The following is a 20,294-nucleotide window of genomic DNA, read 5'->3' on the forward strand; positions in this document are numbered from 1 at the left end:
TCCCGCTGGCCGACCCGCTCCGCTCCGGGTCTCCATCCCGCTGGCCGTCTCACTCCGGGTCTTCATCCCGCTGGCCGTCCCGTTCCGCTCCGGGTCTCCATCCCGCTGGCCGTCCCGCTCCACTCCGGGTCTCCATCCCGCTGGCCGTCCCGCTCCACTCCAGGTCTCCATCCTGCTAGCCATCTCACTCCGGGTCTTCGTCCCGCTGGCCGTCCCGCTGCACTCCGGGTCTCCATCCCGCTGGCCGTCCCACTCCGGGTCTTCAGCCTGCTCCATTCTGGATTCTTGATGTCATTGCCGCTCCACGTAAGTTGTTTTCGAAAATAAGATAGAATAACAAGAAAAAACAAGAAAAGGCAGATGGACTAATTACTAATTCATTTTTGTTTGTATTGTCTTTATCTGGTAATTACCGTAATTTGTTGTTTTTTTCTCTTTATTTCTTTAGAGATCAGTTGGGCTTCTGCTAATGATATTGCATGAATTTTGACGGGCTTGAATTTCAGCCACTCAAAAGTAGCATCCATGTAATGGTCGACCCCATAAATTTAACCTTAAAAATAGTCTAAAACATTTGACTTTTACAAAAGTATATATGATATTTCTCAAAGGCTCCTTTACAGCAATGTTACTAATTTAGCACTTTCACATTATATAACGTTAAACCAAGAACAATTTGATCCTTAGTTGGCAGCTTAACATACTGTTCCTGGAACCAATCTCCTATACACTCTAGGAGTTCATCCTCCACAGCATTACTTTGTTACCCAGTATATATGCAAGCTGAAGTTGCCCAATGTTACTATATTACCCACATTATATGAATCTCTAACTTGTTGATTTCTAACGTGCTAAACATTAGTACAGAGTTTGGTGTTCTTTAAATATCTTCCCTGAGTCTTTACTTCCCTTTTCTGTTTCTTAGCTCCACCGAAACTGATAGTGCATCTTCATCTTTCAATTGAAGATCTTCTCTCAGTAACGTACACCACCTCCTTTCTGTTTTGTCTATAGCTCCTACATGTAGAATATCCTAGGATGTTTAGTTTCCAATCTCAGTTACCTTTGTAGCCACATCTCCATATAAACAATTAAATCAGATCTATATCCTTCAATGTGTGCATTCTAATCATCAACCTTTTTGCAAATGCGCATTGCATTCAGGCAGGTACATTTAATTCAGCCTTTTATACATTATTCCCCTTTTGATCCTCTTTGATACTTGTAATTTCTTCATCTGCCTTCTATTTATGCTTACTACCCTTCTTCCTTTTACTAGCTTTCCTTCCCTTGAATCTGAGCTCCCTCTTAGGTTTCCAGCACCTGGCTGTTCTAGATTAAACTCAACAACACTAACAAATTTCCCAACTATACTATCAGATGGAAAACAAAAATAAACATTTTTCACAAATGAAAACAGAAATACTGACAATACTCAACAGGTCATGTGGCATTTGTGGAGAGAAACACTGTTAATATTTCCAGTCATTGACCCTTTACCAGACATAACATACCCAAGGATGGTGACGGTGGTGTCTGGAATATTATCTGTAAGGTATGATTCAGTCAGTATTACTGTGTTAGGCTGTTACTTGACTAGTCTCTGAGACAGCTCTCCCAATTTAGCACAAATGTCCAGATACTTTTAAGAGGATCTTTGTTGAATCAACAGGTCTATATTTTCCACTGTTGTTTCTGGTACCTAAGTTGGTGCTGGTGGGGCAAATTTCAGTCCTCTAAGGCTCAGCAATGGCTTTGGTATAAGTGCTGGGTCAATTCAGACAGCATTTAAAAATCAACCACATTGCTGTTGATCTGGAGTCACATATAGGCCAGACCAAATAAGAACAGCAAATTTCCTTCCCAAAAGGACATTTTGCTCCCAGCCTCATTTCTCCACCATCATGTCACCCATCCTGCCACAGATTTGGAGATGAAGGATGGCATTTAGTCAAATGGAAAAGTGATGTGTTCTGCTTCCATCCAGATTACATCTGATGTTAGTTTACAATGCAGTGAGGGCCAAAAGCAAACAACACTGTTTTAGCATGTAGGCTTCCAGGAGGGGATACGATTTCATTTTTTATATAAATTTATACTGGTTTAATAATGGGGGTCAGTTAACTGGACAGCTGGTCTGCAATGCAGAGTGATGCCAACAGCGCAGATTCAATTTCCGTAGTGGCTGAATTTGCCATCTTCTCAAACTCATCCCTCACTTGAGGCTTGGTGATCCTCAGTTAAACTCACCAACTGTCAACCCTAATGAGAAAGGGTCCTCTGGGACCTTGCAAGTGATCCCACTATGATACAACTGAGTGGCTTGCTAGACCATTTTAGAGAGTGTTTAACCATATTGGTATGAGCCTGGAGTTGTCTGTTGGCCAGACCAGTTAAAGGTTGGAAATTTCCTTTTCTAAAGGACTTGTGGACAACTTAATCTAGTATGTATTGAAGGTAACATTTTCAACCTCAAAGTTGACTGCTTTAGACCAAAAAAAGGCTTGAAACTTGATTGTAGCTCGAAGTTGAGAATGAGCAGTGATTAGAACTAGACCATGGGAAATGGTCAGCTGAAGTACAGCTTGAAAGATTAATAGCCAACTTCAATTCACCACAGAATAACTGATCTTAATGGCTCTGTGCTCCTCAGCACATGAAGAGGAACTTGCTGTACCATCAATTCCCAAATCTGTTTAAGCTAGTGGAGAGTATTATCAATTTGTTGACAATCATCAAAGTATGGCAGAGGCATTTAATAAATATTTTGCATCCATCTTCATTAAAGAGAATAATTTTGGAGAAGGTGTTGGATCCTGACATGGTTGAATGTGAGATGACTGCTTATTATGAGAGATAAAAGGAACATTTTGGATAAATTAGTTGTGTGAAGAAAAAGCTCAGCTGTGTGGGCCTGAAGGGTTACATCCAGGACCATAAGGGGGATGAGGCAACACATAGCTGGGACTTCAGGAATTATGTGTCAGCATTTTTTTTTTTTTTGGTGTTTGTTGACGACTCAAGAACTGCCGATTTATACCTATTTCCACAAAGGATAACCCAGCTACTTACAGTCCAGTTAGCTCAACATTGAGTTAGTGGGGAAATTTGAGTCTCTAATGAAGGGTGAAATTACTATTTAATTCAATAAAGAAAATGGAAGTAGCTAGCACAGATTTAATGGCATCATTGGCAAACCTCATAGACCTCTTCTGAGGAGGTAATGGACATGGTAGATTGGGAAAAGAAGTAGCAATAGTTTAATAGACTTTGTAATAGAATTGACCCAATTCCTGTTCTATCTTAACTTTATTCCAATTTTCTCAAACAAGACAAAGCAAATTGACTCCTTCCTCCCTGAATTTCGATGCTAGCTGAATATTCCTTGCCAAATCAAAGCTGAGAGTTAAATCTGACCCCATCTGCCTGTTGCCTCTTGTTCATATAATCAAAGCCTTTCTCTGTCCAGTCCAAATTTCCTGGATTCCTTCTCCCTTTGCAATTCAAGGCTTTCCCTTTTTTTTTACTCTTGGAAATTCCAATTCATGATTTTCCATTTCCCTTTTCCTTTCCAAATCAAGATTTTTTTCATCCATTCCTCAAATTTGACTTTTTTTGTTTCAATTCAAGTTGCTTAATTTGCCAACTCAGTCTGTGTTTTATCTGGATTACCTTATTTTCTCTCAAGGTTCAAGTTTTGAAACATATTCCAGCTATTTCTCATTTCTTTGCGGTTACTTTTAAATCTATTTTTAACTTTACTGGCAGTGTTTTTAACTTAATTGTTGTTAACTGTTGCAAGCCACTCGAGGATGTTCTTTTTGAGGAATGCTTCACTAAGAAACCAATTGCTGTTAAATCATAAATAAATACAGAAAATTTGCTTTCATTTGACCGCACACAGTGTATCATCTCACATTATGGATTCGCAATTTCATAAAGACCCCCGAATATTGTTACTGTGCCCAGGCAGACTAGTAACTTACAAAAGTAAAGTTATACTTCCAAGGTAAATGCTGAATGGATAGCACAAAATTTCATGTTTTGAGATGCCTACTGTAACAAACTAAATGCACTATTGACTAAACACTATTTTTGTCGGTAACTTATACTTGAACTGTAGAACGTAATAAAGAACTGAAAAGAAAACACAAATCAGATGTATATTATACTGTTTATAATTAGATATTCAAATCTTCCAGAACCAGTCCAAATTATTCCTAGCTGCCAAAGATTTACTTTTGATCTCTTCATTTCCCAGGCTGGAAACTTTTAACTTAAGAAATGTCTTTCATATTGGAAGTATTCCTGGAATTATCTTCCTGGTCTGGCTAAAATCAGACAGATCTTTCCTCTTCTTTTAAATACTCACAAATTTGGTCTTGCCAATCCCATGTGCGACCCTGTCAGACTAATTTTGCCTGAATTTTCAGGGATATCTTAAAAATCCTTCCTCTCTCAAAATCCATATGCATGGCAATGTGAACCACATTGGCATTGTATCCAATAGAAATGCTGATGACAGATGCTGAGGAAGGGTCACCGGACCCGAAACGCTAACTCTGTTTTTTCCCTTCACAGATGCTGCCAGACCTGCTGAGCTTTTCCAGCAACTTTGTTTTTATTCCTGATTTACAGCATCCGCAGTTCTTTTGGTTTTTATTTAGTAATGCTGATGAGCTTGAGACCCCAACTTTATCTCATTTTGCAAATAACTGGACAATACACTCGTATATAGCCCAACGTTTTTCTGGGACTTTAATCTCAATCTGGGACCCCTTTAATCTCAAACAATCAAACTGCCAAGGCTTGCTGTGAGAAACATTCTAAAACAGGTCACATAAACCCTTCATTTTACCTTGAAATTAAAGAATAACTCCCAAAAATTACAATCTTTTTAAACCTCATTAGCGTAACATGATGTGATGAATTTTGGTAAAAAGATTTACAGTGGCAATTTTATTTTGAATAGAAGCAGACTCAATGCTGAGAAAGAGCAGTAACTCCAGTTGGTGGCAATAAATAAAAGAAATGCAGTTAGAATTCTACATATTTTCATAAAATTAAAGAACATAAAAATCTAAGAGCAAGCAGTGAACCTATACGAAACCTCAAGAATCTTCAAGCGCTGTGTGTAGTATTAGATTTGATGCTGAAAGAATATATGTAGAGATTTCAGAGAGCCTAGGTTCCTGCTTAATGTGAGGACATAAAAATACCAAGAAAGGTGCAGAAAGGATTAGGTCTACTTTATTAGAACAACCCAGTTTTCAGGGACAATGTGATAGTGTTTAAAATTATGGAAGGATGTGGCAGAGAAGATAGTGACAGACGGCTTCCCATACTTTCTTACATAGTAGCAAGATTAGGAGAAGTCTCTTTCCACAGAAATTCAAGAGACTGAAATTCCAACACTTAATGGTTGAGATTGAAACTATATCAACGTTCATGATTAGGTTAGATGTGTGGGTGAAAATAGGAAAGTAAACATTACTGGAAAAGCAGGAAAATACAATTTCATCCATTTGCTCAACTGGAAGATAAACACGGACTGGTTGTGCCAAAGATCCTATTTTTGATATTCTAATTTGGTGTATTTCAGTGATACAGATATTTCAATCGGATTAAGGTCTCATTAAACTAACATTCTGCAGTTTTTTTCTGCACTGTTCAGAATCTCTGTATGTGTGTCTGTCTGTGTGTGTGTTCTCATTCAGCACTTATCCTGTAACTCACAGGCAAGTATATTAATTTTCGATATGGTGTTCCTACTTTTTACACCTGTTACTACTTTTGCTGTTCTTCCTTTTCTCGTTTGTGGCTCCATTGCTAGCTGCTGTCCTCTCTTTTTGAAGGCACCAGGCCATTTAAGAAATTCAGTTGTATCCTTTCTGCAGAATCACAACTCTCAATCATTTGAATAAGACCCTCTCCAAGACAAGATTTGAGTGATGTTTTATAGTTTAAGTCCAAATGAAAATGCATATAATGAGAGGCCAAAGAAGGTACCAAATAGTCTGCTGTTTTATTGCTGAATTATACACACTTCAGCAGTATCAATTAAGACTAGTTCAAACTAATTAAATCTACTCATTTATTTCCAGTGTCTGCGTTTTATTGAAAATTGAAAACACTGGGGATTTAGTATCTGACCCAATCTGCAAATTTCTCTACAGTTGTACAGTAATTTGTCTCATTAAATCAATTAAGATTTATCAGTATATTAAATCAGCAACTTGTGAAACTTTTGGATCCTGTTGGAAATGACTTGCTGTAAGCCATGATAAAAGCAAAATACTGTGGGAGCTGGAAACCTGAAATAAAAGTCATATAGCATAGAAACAGGCCCTTCGGCCCACCATGTCTATGCCAACGAATAAATACCAAACTATATCAATCCCATTTACCTGCACTTTTTCAGTAGCCTGCTGTGTCTGGGCATTTTAAGCAGTCATCCAGATACTTCTTAAATATTGCAAGAGTACCTGCATCCACCATCTCTCAGGCAGTACATTTGATATCTATACCACCCTCTGGGTTTAAAAACAAAATTCTCAGGTCCCCTTTAAAACACTTACTCCTCATCTTAAACTCATATCTTCTGGACTTAGACATGTCTGCCATGAGGAAGACATTCTCATGATCTACTGCATCTATAGTTTTTACACCTCAATCAGATCCTCCCCTCAGCCTCCTCTGCTCCAAGGAAAACAAACCCAGCCTACCCAGTCTCTCCTCACAACTAAAACTTTTCATCCCAGGCAACATCCTGGTGAATCTCCTCTTGCACCCTCTGCAGTGCAATCACATCCTTCCATTAGAGTGGTGACCAGAACTGCACACAATATTCCATCTATGGCCTAACCAATGTTGTATAAAGTAGTACCAAGACTTCCTTGTTCCTATATTCCACAGCCCAGCATTCCCATATGCCTTCTTCACCCCCTTGTCTCCCTGTGCTGTCACTTTCAAGGATCTACGGACTTGTACACCAATGTCTCTTTGTTCCTCCATACTTCCTGGAGCTCCAACTCTGGTTTGAGTGAAGGTTCCACCTGCTCCTCCCTCACTGCTGCTCCGACTGAGCTAGGTCTGGGCCCTGCTCCTCAGGTTTTTATCCAGAAGCTCCGCTGCTGCTGCCAGGTTTGCTTCACTCCACTCCCTCTACTCCCGCGGCTGCTCTGTCTGAGCTCTAACTGATAAAAAGAGAAAGAGAAAATGCCGGACAAACGAAAAGGTGTGGCAACATCTGTGCAGAGAATTAATATTTCCATTCTGACATGACTTTTCCAGAACATCATCTCAAACTTCTCACTATCCGTCAAATACACTACCATTGACCTGTGTCACTATCATTTAGGCTTTGGAGCAGTTCCTACAGATTGCAGGCTGGTAAATATAACCCCACCGTTTTCCAAAAGAAAAGGAAGGAGAGAAAATACAGAAGTACAGACCAGTTAGCCTAACATCAGTAGTGGGGAAAATGCTACACTCCTTTATAAAAAAGGTAATAACAAAATACTTGGAAAGCATTAACAGGATTAGAGAGGCAAATCATGCTTAACTAATCTGGAGTTTTTAGAAGATATAATTAGTAGAGTAGGTGAGAGCAAACCAGTGAATGTGGTGTATGTGGATTTTGATAAGGTCTCACGTAAGAGCTAGTGGGCAAAATTAGAGTACATGGAATTGGGGGCATAGATTAAGAATTGGTTGACAGACTAGAAACAGAGTGGGAATAAATAGATTTTTTTTCCAGTGACAGGCAGTACGTGTCCATGAGCCACAGGGATCAGGATTTGAGCCCCTGCTTTTCACTATATATGTAAATACCTTTGGATTGTAATATTTTTTAGGTTGCTAGACGGACGAGATATGTGGAGGACCAGAGATCACAGTCTCAGCTACAGGGTAGGCCATTTCAAATTGAGATGAGGAAACATTTCTTCACTCAAAGGGTGGTCAACCTGTGGAATTTGCCATTATAGAATGCTATGGAGGCCAAGTCACTGAGTATATTCAAGAAAGAGATTGTTAATTTTGTAGATATGTTTTAATTTTTCTTGATAATGATTTTTAACATTTTGTAATTCCGTGTGAAGTACTTTTTAAGATTTATTTGGTTTTCCCTAAATTCATTTGTATTTTTCCCCTTGAAATGTGTTTCAAAGAAGAAAATACAAACCACTTTAGAACAATGATTTCCACAATTGGCTTTAATTTTGATGTCTTAATGTTACACAACATTCAGTAACAAACTTATCAATGGGATAGAGGAGCAAATGGATCTACTACTGTAACAGACATACTTGATTAATAGGAAATGAAATAAAAGGTGGATAAGGGACAAAAGTTACCTGAGAGAATTTTGGGTTTGATCTATAATTAAAGTTTTTAAATGTTATTTTAGTTTGATACTTTAATTGAATTTAAACATTCTTGTATACATGTTTACCATCAGTTCATTTTGGTCCCAAGAACTTGTTGTTTTATATTCTGGTGCATGAGAATGACTGACTATAGTACCACGAGGAAAAAGTTAGTGTTTTTATTCTCTGAAAAGATATATTGGCCCAGAAATTGTTGGAGTGAAAAATCTCAAACTGAAATGGATTTTTTATCTAGCCCTTACGATTACCTTCTTTGCACACTTTCTGGAAATGTAAATTGATGGCAGGGTAACAGAATGGAGTAATACTTGACAGTTTCATTGTTCCCATTCAAGGCCTCCAAGGTTGAGTGGCTTGTCATGACCATAAGTCATGCCATTAACAGGGTCCTTCCGACGTGAATCAACAGCCTTAAATGTCTTCAGCAAGTTTAATTTGTGTTAATGGTGCAAATGCAGCAATTTCATAACTCACAATAGGGAGGTTCATTGGAAAATCGTTTTTTGGTTCTGGTAGGGCTGACTCTGGAACGGCAGTAAAACATTAGGTAATTTGCTTACTTTGCTTAGGGTGGCATGGCGACTGAGTGGTTAGCACTGCTGCCTTACAGTGCCAGGGACCCTGGTTCGATTCCAGCCTCGGGCGACTGTCTATGTGGAGTTTGCACATTCTCCCCTTGTCTGTGTGGGCTTGCTCCCGGTGCTCCGGTTTCCTCCCACAGTCCAAAGATGTGCAGGTTAGGTGGATTAGCCATGGTAAATGCAGGGTTACTGATATTGGGTGGGATGCTGTTCAGAGGGTTGGTGCATACTCAATGGGCAGAATGGCTTCTTTCTGAACTGTAGGTATTCTACAATTTGAGGGGAACCAGAACTTATGACCAATTTCTCTTTTAGGGTTTAGAATTTGTAGCGAAAACAAAATGGCGGATGCCTTTAAAATAACGTTATTTTTCAGCAATTACTGAAACATTATTGTCCACTAATCAATTCTTTTGCTGAGCGCACGATAACTTTCACTCCTTGATTTAGTGCAGATTACCACAATGTACAAAACTTGAAGGCGAAGCATCAAATCAACCTTTCACTTCATGTTTGTTTTTGATTAAAATCCTTCTTTACATGTTTCTCTTTTTATTTTGAACAGTATGAAAGACAAATATTGGAAAATCAGGAAAAAACTAACAGACTTCAAAGGCGCCTGACTCATTCAGAACACAGGGCAGCTACAGCCTCTGAAAAGGTATTAAGCATAATTAATAAGCGCAGAGTTTTAACAGCATGGGAAAAGGCCCTTCAACTTATCATGTCCACAGCAGTCATCCAGCATCTATTTGAATCTAATTTTCCAGCATTTGGCACTTTGCTATGGCATTTCAAGTGCTTGTCTAAATACTACTTAAATGTCTTGAGAGATCCCGCCTCTATCACTGTTTTAGACAGGGAGTTCCAAATACCCACACCACCAGGGGATGAACCATCTTCCTCAAAACCCCTCTAAAGTTTCTGGCTGTTACCTTAAAATTGTGCCCCCGAGTTATTAATTCCCATACTTAAGGGAGAGTTTTCTCCCTATATACCCTATTTATATCCCTCATTACATTCAACACCTCGATCTCATACCCCGTCCACAGCCTTCTCTGCTCCAAGGAAAACAATTCCAGGTCTCTCCTCATGACTGGATCGCTCCAGCCCAGGCAACATCCTGATGAGTTTCCTCCCTTGAGTGCAATCACATCCTTCCAACGTGTGTACGGAGTTCACATGTCGGAGTCAGCATGAGGGTTCAAAAGCACTATGAAACATGTTGCTCGCAACCTTCTGCATTATGTTATTAGATTCAATGAAATTTTCCTGCTATAAATCACTTTTGAAACAATAAACGTTCCTCAGTGTAGAACCTGGAAAAGGATAGAGTTGCTTAAGCATTAACAGCACCAGAACCATTAATTGTGTGTGTGAGGTTAAAGCATTTTTGCTTCATTTTATGCCCACATAGGTGAGAACAATAACAAGTATTTTACCGAAGGGTCCAGCAAGTACTGTCCAAATACTTCAGACAGAGACATTTCACTGGGCATGTGTATACTACGACTATCTGACATAAACAGTAACGTTACATAGACAAAAACAGAATTGGAACCTTACTGTGTGCACCAGACCACGGAGTGCTGGATTGGGGAGATATGCCTGTACTTGCAAGTTAGCTTCTTTTAGCACAGTGAGAGGGCAAACTCTGATGATGGTGACAGGACCAGGAATAGCATCACTTCTTAAGCAAAATTCTCAACTGCTTTCCAAAGAAAGATCAGTTGTACATCACTGATCAGTCTTCATTTTTTTTTTGCTATTCTGTCAAAGAATTAAGTATCTCTGGCTGGGCCAGCATATGTTCACCAGACCCAGTTGCCCTTGCGGTGGTGGCAGTGGTAAGCAGCTTTCTTGATGCGTTACATACCATGATGGTGTACGCAAACCCAAAGTGCTGTGAGGGCGGGATTTCCAGATTTTTGACCCAGTGACAATAAAGGAGCAACGATATACTGTACATGGACATTTGACCACACTCATCTGAAAGCTCATAGTCTGGAGGGAGGAAAAACTACTTTAACCCAAATGAGTTGTAATGAGTAACAAACAATATCTACAATTCAAATGTAATGAAAATGAGAAAGAAACCAGACAATTTTAAAAAAAATGAATTAGAAAGATAGAAACAGGAGTAGACTATTTAATCACTCAAACCTGCTCTGCCATTCAATGAGATAAAGATTGATCTGCACTTAACTCCACACGCTCCTTTCCACAAATCCTTTAAGACTTTTGGTTTTACAAGATTGTTAATCTTACCTCCATGATATTGACTTGAGTGATGATAAAGAAACAGTGTGCTCGGACTGCTTTATTATCTGAAGAGTTGCTACTGGAGCTGATTTGGTGCAATCGTCAGCAAAGAGCCCTGCTTTTCAACTTAATGGGTGATGGAAGGTCATTGATGAAATAGTTGAAGATAGTTTAGCCAATGACACTGCCCTAAGCAACTCATGCATCAGTGTGCAATGGTTAAAGTAAAAGGCCTCCATCAGCAACAACCAGCAGAAACAGTGACGTGAACTACAGACCCAAGGTAATCCTCTGGGGCATCGGTTAAAATCCCACCCTGGCCTCTGATGGAATTGAAATTTGAAATATTAAATCGGGGTTACAAATCTAAATTCAATTGCAGAATCTGCTGGACAAACTCAACAGGTCCAGCAGCATCTGTGGAGAAAAACAGAATTAATGTTTCCAGACTGGTATAACTTCTTCAGAACTCACAGTTATGGAGTCATAGTGTTATACAGATTGGAAACAGGCCCTTCGATCCAACTCATCCCTGCTGACCAGATATCCTAAACTGACCAGACCCATTTGCCAGCATTCGGCCCATATCCATCGAAACCCTTCCTATTCATGTATTCAATCAACTGCCCGTCCAATGTTATAATTGTACCAGCCTCCACCACTTCCTCTGGCAGCGCTTTCTAGACAAACGCCACCATCTGTGTGAAAAAGTTGTCCCTTGGGTCCTTTTTAAATCCTGTCCTTTCACCTTAAACCAATGCCATCTAGTTTTGAACTCCCCCACCCTGGGAAAAAGACATTGGCTATTCACGCTATCCGTGCCCCTAATGATTTTATAAACCTCTATAAGGTCACTCCTCAGCCTCCAATGCACCAGGGAGAAAAGCTCCAACCTACTCAGCATTTCCGTATAGCTCAAACCCTCCAATCCTGGCAACATCTTTATGAATGTTTTCTGAAGAAGTCATACCAGACGGGAAACATTAACTCTGTTTCTCTCCACAGATGCTACTGGACTTGCTGAGTTTTTCCAACATTCTGTGTTTGTTTCAGATTCCCAGCATCTGCAGTATTTTGCTTCTATTCTATAATCATTTGTCTTCCTAATTGTCATCAATTGTTGCATAAAATCCGTCCAGTTCACCAATGTCTTTTAGGGAAGGAAAACTGCTGTCTGCATTAGTATGGCCAATATGTGACTCCAGACTCTAAACTGCTCTCTGAGATGGATTAGAAAGCCATTCACTCAAATGGCAATTAGGGATCAGCAACAAATATCTTTGCCAGTGACACCAATGATTTTTAAAATTATCCTTTGTGCTAGGTATGACCAGACAGTTTTTCCTAGTTTCCATTACTTTCACTTTTAATGGGGGTTCCTTGATGTTGCAGTCAGGTGAATGAAACTTCAAGGTCAAGGTCAGTCACTCTCTCCTCATGTCTAGAATGCAGCTCCTTTGACCATATTTGAACCAAGGTTTTAATGATATTTGGCATATTGTGATCCTGATGAAACCCAAACTGTGCCTCAGTAAGCAGCTCAAATGTGGGTCAACAGTAATATTTATGACTCTTCCCATCACTTTCTTTGATGATTGAGAGTAGTCAAGTGAGCAGATTGGATTATGATTTTCAATTTTGTTTTACCACAGCTCAGTAGAGTGACAACAGAGAGAAGAAAAACTGATGCGATGTTGGATTTGGAATGCATTTTAAACCCTTGAGTACTTGAAAATATTCATCTATCTCTCAGCGTCCTATTACGACTGGACATCCAGTTCATGAAATGTACAAATAAATTCATGATTGCATTTCAAAATGTTGTTTACTTACATGAAATACCTCTTGAACAACTTTCCTAACAGCTGATGAGTGATTTTTACCACAAGATTGGTGCCTCTTGCTTTAATCTACAGTAAACTTTTTTTTAAAAATCTGTAAATGAATTTTTACCAAGCAAAATGTTTTAATCTGATGTATTTCTGCCTGTCTTGTGATTTCAGTCTTGTGATCATTTGCCTTGGTATGTCTGCACTCAGCTTTCACATCAGATCATTTTTAATACCTGCAGAAATGTGCAACTACAGTGCCTTGAAAAACTTTCAAAAATTCACCAAATTAAAGTCATCATGTTTAACCTGAGAAAGAAATAATCATGCAAGTCTTTACAATCTTAAAAGCTCCCTCAGAAATTTTGCTTCTTGCTGTCACAAGTCTCCATTACAATTTTTGACATCACCTTGATTTGCAGCTCTGTAACTTTTGGAGGATACATTTGTAAAAATAAGTTTTTTACTGTATTTTTCTTTTCTGATTCTGTTAGCCAATGTTCCTATTGTAAAATTTTAATGTACAAAATAAATATTATTTACTTTTATTTGATTTAATAGATGTGTCTTTTATCATACTTCCATTGCAGTTTACTCATTGTTTGCAATACATTCCGCATGTTAAAAATTTTTATTTTAACTCTCCATCAAACTTGAAGTGATTTTGGACTAAAAAAAGTTGAGGATTTATAATGGTATAAGATTTTTAAACTGGTTTTATCATGACAAATATCACAATTATTCCCAAATATGCACTGATTGCTGGATATGTTCCCAGTTTCTAGACCCCAGTTCAAAAAAAAATTGGTTGAGGCTCCTATGGTTGAAAAATCTTGGATATTCTTACCGTTTCCTGGATCACTCAAGTTGAAAAAGGTGCTCAGTCTTGATTTGCTCCTCTCCACAACACACTGCTTCTTTATCCACAATGATCAAGTCAGGGAGCATGATGGATGACCCCATGTTCACCTGGATGAATAAGGCCCCTGATAACACTCAGAAACTTGACACCAGTCAAGCCTCAGTATCCACCTCCTGCAACAATGGGCAGTACACTGGCTGCAGTATGTATAATCTAAGGCTGCATTGCAGAAATTCACCAGAAAGCTTATTTTGACCGTGCTTTCCATCCAGAAAAAAATACATGAGCAGCAATATTTTGGAAACACCATCATTAATTTCCGTAAAAACACATTTTGCACCATTACCACCTGCAAGTTCCCCCTCTAGGCCACTCACCATTCTGACTTGGAACTATATTGTCATTGCTTCACTGGAATTCCGTTTCAAAGGGCATTGAGCAACAGCATGTGGACTGCAGTGATTCAATAAGGCAGCTCACCACCACTTTCTTAAGGGCCGTTAGGGATGGGCAATAAATTCTGACTACCCTGCATCACCCACATCCCATCAGTGAATAAAGAAAAAAAGAATTGATATTTTAAGTTCACTATGACTCTTCAGTTCCTCGTCCACAGATCCTGCCAAACGGGCTGACTTTCTCCAACATTTTCTGTTTATGTCATTAAGTTGTATATGGCTCTGACTAGGATACATTTCACGTACTGTATTGCTATTGGGTTAAATTTCTGGAATTTCCTGCCTCACGCTGGTATGAATGCATCATCATCATCACAAGAGCTGAATTGTCCTGGGCAACTCACCATCACCCACAGAGTAATGAGAATTGCACCCAAATGTGAACAAATAATTTTTTTAAAAAATAGCTATGCTATCATAACCAGGTTATTTTATTGCTTACAAATGTTTGATGGAAGGAGCTGATCTGAATTTATTATCATTTAATTCTAACCTTCAGAAAACGTAATTAGAGTGTCAGTGAACAAGTCTTAGAGAAGGGGAAGATATTGTAAGCAAATGGTCTTGGTTTAATCAGCTGGCTTGATAGCCATGTACTTTTATTTCTTTGACCATGGGAGGAGAAAGAGCTCTCGGGGAATACACCGAGTATGCTCCTGAGGACTGTCTAGTAATTCCTGGTTGAAATGCAAATATTTAGATGCTGGGTGAAAACAGGTTTGAGCTCAGCTGCGATATCCCAATCAACCACCCTGCTGCTGCTTCATTTCCAAGCACTCACGCGAGCCACAGCCCTCTGTGACAAAATGCAGAACCTCCTCCTGCCCTTTGAAAAGTTCTAGGTATTGGGACCATTTCCAATCCCAACCCTGCATGGGACAGGGGCTCATCAACAAGTATGGGAGACTGCCAATGCACAGGCACAGCCACAAGAGCTGACAACACTAGACGTATGGATACCAACGCCTCCACTAGGAGAGGCAGACAATGCTGAAGCAGGTTGGGGACTACGAGAGCACCCCTAAATAACAATACCCTTGGAAACCTCAAGACTAAATCAAAAGGTCCCAAAGGTCTTTACAGCTGTCCATACAGAGGAGGGGAGACCTCTCTACAGAAAAGGTCATTGCTCAACTTGTGGCCTTTGCATTAATGTAGCTCAGTAACAGAGTCAGTGAGATTGGGATGACTGAGGGAACTGTTAGTTTGTTCGTCTGCAAATTGGGGTGAGGCGGTCTGTCTGATGTCAGAGCTTTCACAATACATCTGCACATTAGACCTATTTGGCTCCTTCATTAACATTACCTGGTTATGAGGCATGCAACTTTCAAACCTTGTTCCTGCTTCCAGAGTACCTCTGCAGGCGTAAGAAGATTCTTCGCTCCACAAGGTGCTGGAAGGTACCACTGCCAGTAATTTTTACATGGTGTGGCTAACATCTGTAGCAAGTGTTGGTTGCTTAAGGAACTGCAGCTCAGCTTTGATGTGCTGGAGTCTCAGCTTCAAACACTGCAACGCATTAAGGAGGCACGAGAGTTAACTGGATGCTGTCTTTCAGTCAGACTCCATACATTTACTACCTTGAATTTGGTCAGTGAAGGATGTGGACAGGCTAGGAGAGTGGGTATAGAAGTGACAGATAGAATACAAAGTGGGAAAGTGAGAGTTCATGCACTTTGGAAGGAAGAATAGAAGTGTAGACTATTTTCCAAGTGGGGAAAGGCTTCAGAAATCCGGAATGCAATGGGACTTGGAAATACTAGTTCAAGATTCTCTTAACATGAACATACAGATTCAGTTGGCAGTTAGGAATGCAAATGCAATGTTAAAATTGATTTTGAGAGGGCTAGAATACAAGGGCAGGCATGCTGTGGCTGTCCAAGTCTCTGGTCAGACAACATTTGATTTATTGAAAGCAGTTATGGGCCCAGTATCTAAGGGAAGAAGTGCTGGCATTGGAGGAGGTTCACAAGAACGAACCCAGGATGGAAGAGCTTATCATATGAGAAATGGTTGAGAATCTGGGTCTGTACTCAATTGACTTTTGAAGGATGAGGCATGATTCCATTGAAACTTGCAAACTACTAGGAGGCCTGAATAGAGTGGACGTGGAGATGTTTCTACTTGTAGGAGAGACTAGGCCCTGAGGGACGACCCTTTAGAACTGAGAAGGAATTTCTCCAGCCAGAATGTGACTTTGTGGAACTGATTGCCATAGAAGGCTGTGGAGGTCAATTCATTGAGTATTTTTAAGATAGAGATAGATAGGTTCTTGTTTAGTAAGGGAATCAAGGGTTAGCAGAGAAGGCAGGTGAGTGGGATTGAGAAACATATTAGCCATGACTGAATGGCAAGGTAGACTCAATGGGCCAAATGGGCCTAGCTCTGCTTCTATATCTTATGGTTTTATGGCGTTCTCCCAAACTCCAGCAAAATAGCAATCGAAGTCCCAGAGCTATAATGTACATTTATCATCACTTCCCCGGAGTTCTGAAGTGGTTACAATAGATCAGGAGAATGTCTGTGAGAAAGTATCCTTCAAAAAAAAGACACAAGTTATTTCAACATACTTCAGAAAGACAAAACAAGAACAGAACGGTCAATGACGCAAAGAAAAAGAACACGTGGCTATGCCAAGGTTGCCTAAAAGTTGCCCTAGAGTTGATTTTGAATTTCACAAACAATGGCATTGCAAGAGAACTAGGAAAAATACATCTAAAGAAAAATATACACACTGTTACACTCACCTACAAGACTAAAAATTCTACTTCCAGCAAATAGGTTTACCGACAGGTGGAGGCTTCTGGAGCTTTACTGTAGAACTACTGTTAATTGTTGTAAAAATCCATTAGGTTCATTAATCTCCTTTAGGGAGGTAATCTGCCAGGTCTAATGCTGCCAAGGTGCACACTTAATTTTTTTTTTGGAGGGTGGTGTGGGGAGAAGAGAATGGTTGTGGCTTGTAATGATTAACACAAATAAAACTGCCCAACCAGTTTATATTTCAGACTTTCAGCATCTGCTATATTTTGACTTTGTATAAGACATTTTCAAACTGCCTTTCGTTTTGCAAAACAGAACTGGGTTCGAGCAATGATTGTCTCAATTAGAGATACAACAACAAATTACTGTGGATGCTGGAAATCTGACTAGATTACAGGGAATGTGTTTGGGATCAGCCATGATTCTACTGAATGGCAGGGCAGGCTTGAGGGGCCGAACTGCCTACACCTATTTCTTATGGTTTTTAAACACGCTAATTTAATGTCTTGTAGCAATTAATGTTTGTTTCAATTCCAAATAAGTTAGCCGACCAAACAGACCAGAATTTGTCATCAGAACTTGTTAAATTCACTTTTGGAGTTCTTCTGCTCCATTATTAGCTTTTTGGAAACAGCATCTTACTACTGCTTCACTTTTGATAGGCATTAAACATCCTAGGTGTTCTAAATTTGAACAGCAGGTAAATCTACTGAAGCAAGTTATCATTAAAAGTGCAAATGCACTCGAAGTGACAAATACTAACCATTGTCAAACAATGGGAATCAAAAATTCACTATTACAAATATGAGGTCTCAATCAGGCATCAGGTGCTGCTGGAGATTTCTGTCACATTTAAAATCTTTTTCGAACCTTTTACTTCCTGCTCGCAATGCAAACTTCCTCCCTTTCTTTCTGTAACTTACTCGTCACTGAATTCGACATTTTCTTTTCATTCCTGTCCGAGTTCTTCAATCTTACCCAGTTAAAGAGCTACACAGTTATCTGTCCTGGTCTCTCAGATTCCTGTTTTGCTCGCTGCTGCATTAATCAGCTCTCACATGTTCAGCAACTTGCAAAGCAAATATTTTTTAAATCTGACATACATGAAAAGTCAAGGCCATAGTAACTAACCAGCAAAGGAAAAGTAAGATTTCCACAGACTATTGCAGTAATATTCAAACATTGTGTCAGTTTTTAAATCAATTTCTCCATTTCTTGTTCTGCATTCACTAGACTCTTTCAATGTTTAGAATGTTTTTTTTTTCCACAGCATTCAAAGTATTTCCTAATTGTACATTCATGTTTGTTTATTCACCATCATTCTACTTGTCCCACTCTTGACCCTAAGGAATTTTGCTCACCTGAAAACCGTAAGACCCATCTTCTGATCAATCAAAAAACACAGAACTCACTGGAGACTCAACAAAATCTTCATAATACTTGAAGATCAACATCTGAAAGCCTGAAGTGTGTCAGGATATTAGGGGGAACATAGGACAAAGAAATGGGAATGGGACTCTCAGCCCCTCGCACCTGGTCCAATGTTCACGGAGATCACTGTAAACCAAACCCAAGTACCCACCTCTGCCTCGTGCCTATTAATCTTTAGCAAAAACCCCATCAGTCACAGACTTCAAATTAACAACTGATCCAGCATCATTCCAGCAGCCAAAACATTCCTGAAGGTCCGGCTCCTTTTAGACAGTGTCCTAAGCAACGTAAATAGTCCCTCTGTATATTCCTATCTGTTCCCCTTAATACTGTGAGAACTTCAATCCTATCACTCCTTAACTTTATAAATTCCAGGGAATACAATCTTAACTGAGATAATCTGTCCTTTTGTTTTTAAACTTTTGGGTTGAAATATCACTCTGGCAAATCTACACTGAACTCCCAAATCAAATATATCCACCTTAAGATGTGGTACGTCAGCTGTGGTCTAACCAGGGGCTTGGCATTGCTGAAAACTTGACTTCTATCCCCTCCTATTCTATAAAAACCAGCGTTCTTGATCAGATTCTGTACCTGTGTACGTATTCTTAAAATGATTCATGTACACGGACATCCACTTTTTACAACTTTTCACCATTTGGAAATTACTCCCTTTTAGGTCATGATTGCATTTGCTGCAATCTATTGGCACTCAAACTGCATTTCAACCGGGCTTCAGGGGTAGTGCACTGACTGATGTTCGACATTCTGACTGATTGTCCTTTCTTGAAATCAAACGGAAGTGATGCCAGGAAGAATTAATGATTGTATACTAATCTACCACCTTCCCTCATGCAGCCCTGCCAGCTTGTTAGATTTTACACCTTCTCCCTTATGTACCGGCCCTCAGTAAAGGTGTCAGTAACAGTCCAGGACTTGTTTCTTTTTCCAGTTCATTTGCCATTCAATTTGTCTCAGGGAGCTCTTAACCTGGCTGTAAAATATCCCCTACCAAACTCAAACATATCTGAAATTTTTAATCCTTAAAAAATCTAATTTAGCAAAGCAATCCAAGTTGGCAACCGTTCTACAGTTGTGTAAGAATCTATTGGGAACAGTACATTCAGGTTTCACCGCAACAGGGAACCAAAATGTAGGCTGCAGATTTCTTTTAACCGCTTTTAACAGTATTAATTTTTAAAGTAGCTTTGCATGTGTCTACACTGACAATAATTCATCAGATTCATTCCTCTAACCATTTACCCTTCAGCTCAATCAGTTAGAATTGTAACAACTCTTTTTAATACCTGCGCATGTCACATCTGGAAAGCAGAAAATTGGTAACTATGATTTTAACTTGAAAGAAACACACAAATCTCAAGATTTTTCATCGTAGTTTACTTTTACTAGGGGCAAGAAAACAAGCATATACATTTATTGCACGGCACAGAGTGGTACATGTGTTCTGGAGTAGCTTAGTGCTTCATTTCGGTGGAAAGTAGGGTTTTATAGGCAGGAACTGGCAGCTTGCAAGGTTTCATTTTAGAAAAGCAGATGCAGCTAAAGAGGGACAACGACATTGAGCAGACTTTTCGAGTGATGAGAAAACACATTTCTATTATGTAACTTAGCTAGAAGACAAATCCCATTTGGTTTTGTCATTGGCTGGCTATGTGAACCATCTTTTAAAGTAAAAAAAAAAAAAAATTCTCGACATA

General features: G+C 39.3%; 1 protein-coding gene across 1 annotated transcript in view; it reads left to right on the plus strand.

Annotated features, from left to right (window-relative positions):
* Positions 1-13,526, plus strand: part of sclt1 (sodium channel and clathrin linker 1) — an 88,602-nt gene extending 75,076 nt beyond the window's left edge. The window contains exons 21-22 of the mRNA XM_048596596.1: positions 9,537-9,632; positions 12,886-13,526. Coding sequence (XP_048452553.1) covers positions 9,537-9,632; positions 12,886-12,957 — 168 coding nt within the window. The 3' untranslated portion in view covers positions 12,958-13,526. The remainder of the gene's footprint in view (positions 1-9,536; positions 9,633-12,885) is intronic.
* Positions 13,527-20,294: the final 6,768 nt, after the last annotated feature.

This window comes from Rhincodon typus, chromosome 1 (assembly GCF_021869965.1).
Source record: "Rhincodon typus isolate 14 chromosome 1, sRhiTyp1.1, whole genome shotgun sequence".
In the NCBI taxonomy this organism is placed as follows: Eukaryota; Metazoa; Chordata; class Chondrichthyes; order Orectolobiformes; family Rhincodontidae; genus Rhincodon; species Rhincodon typus.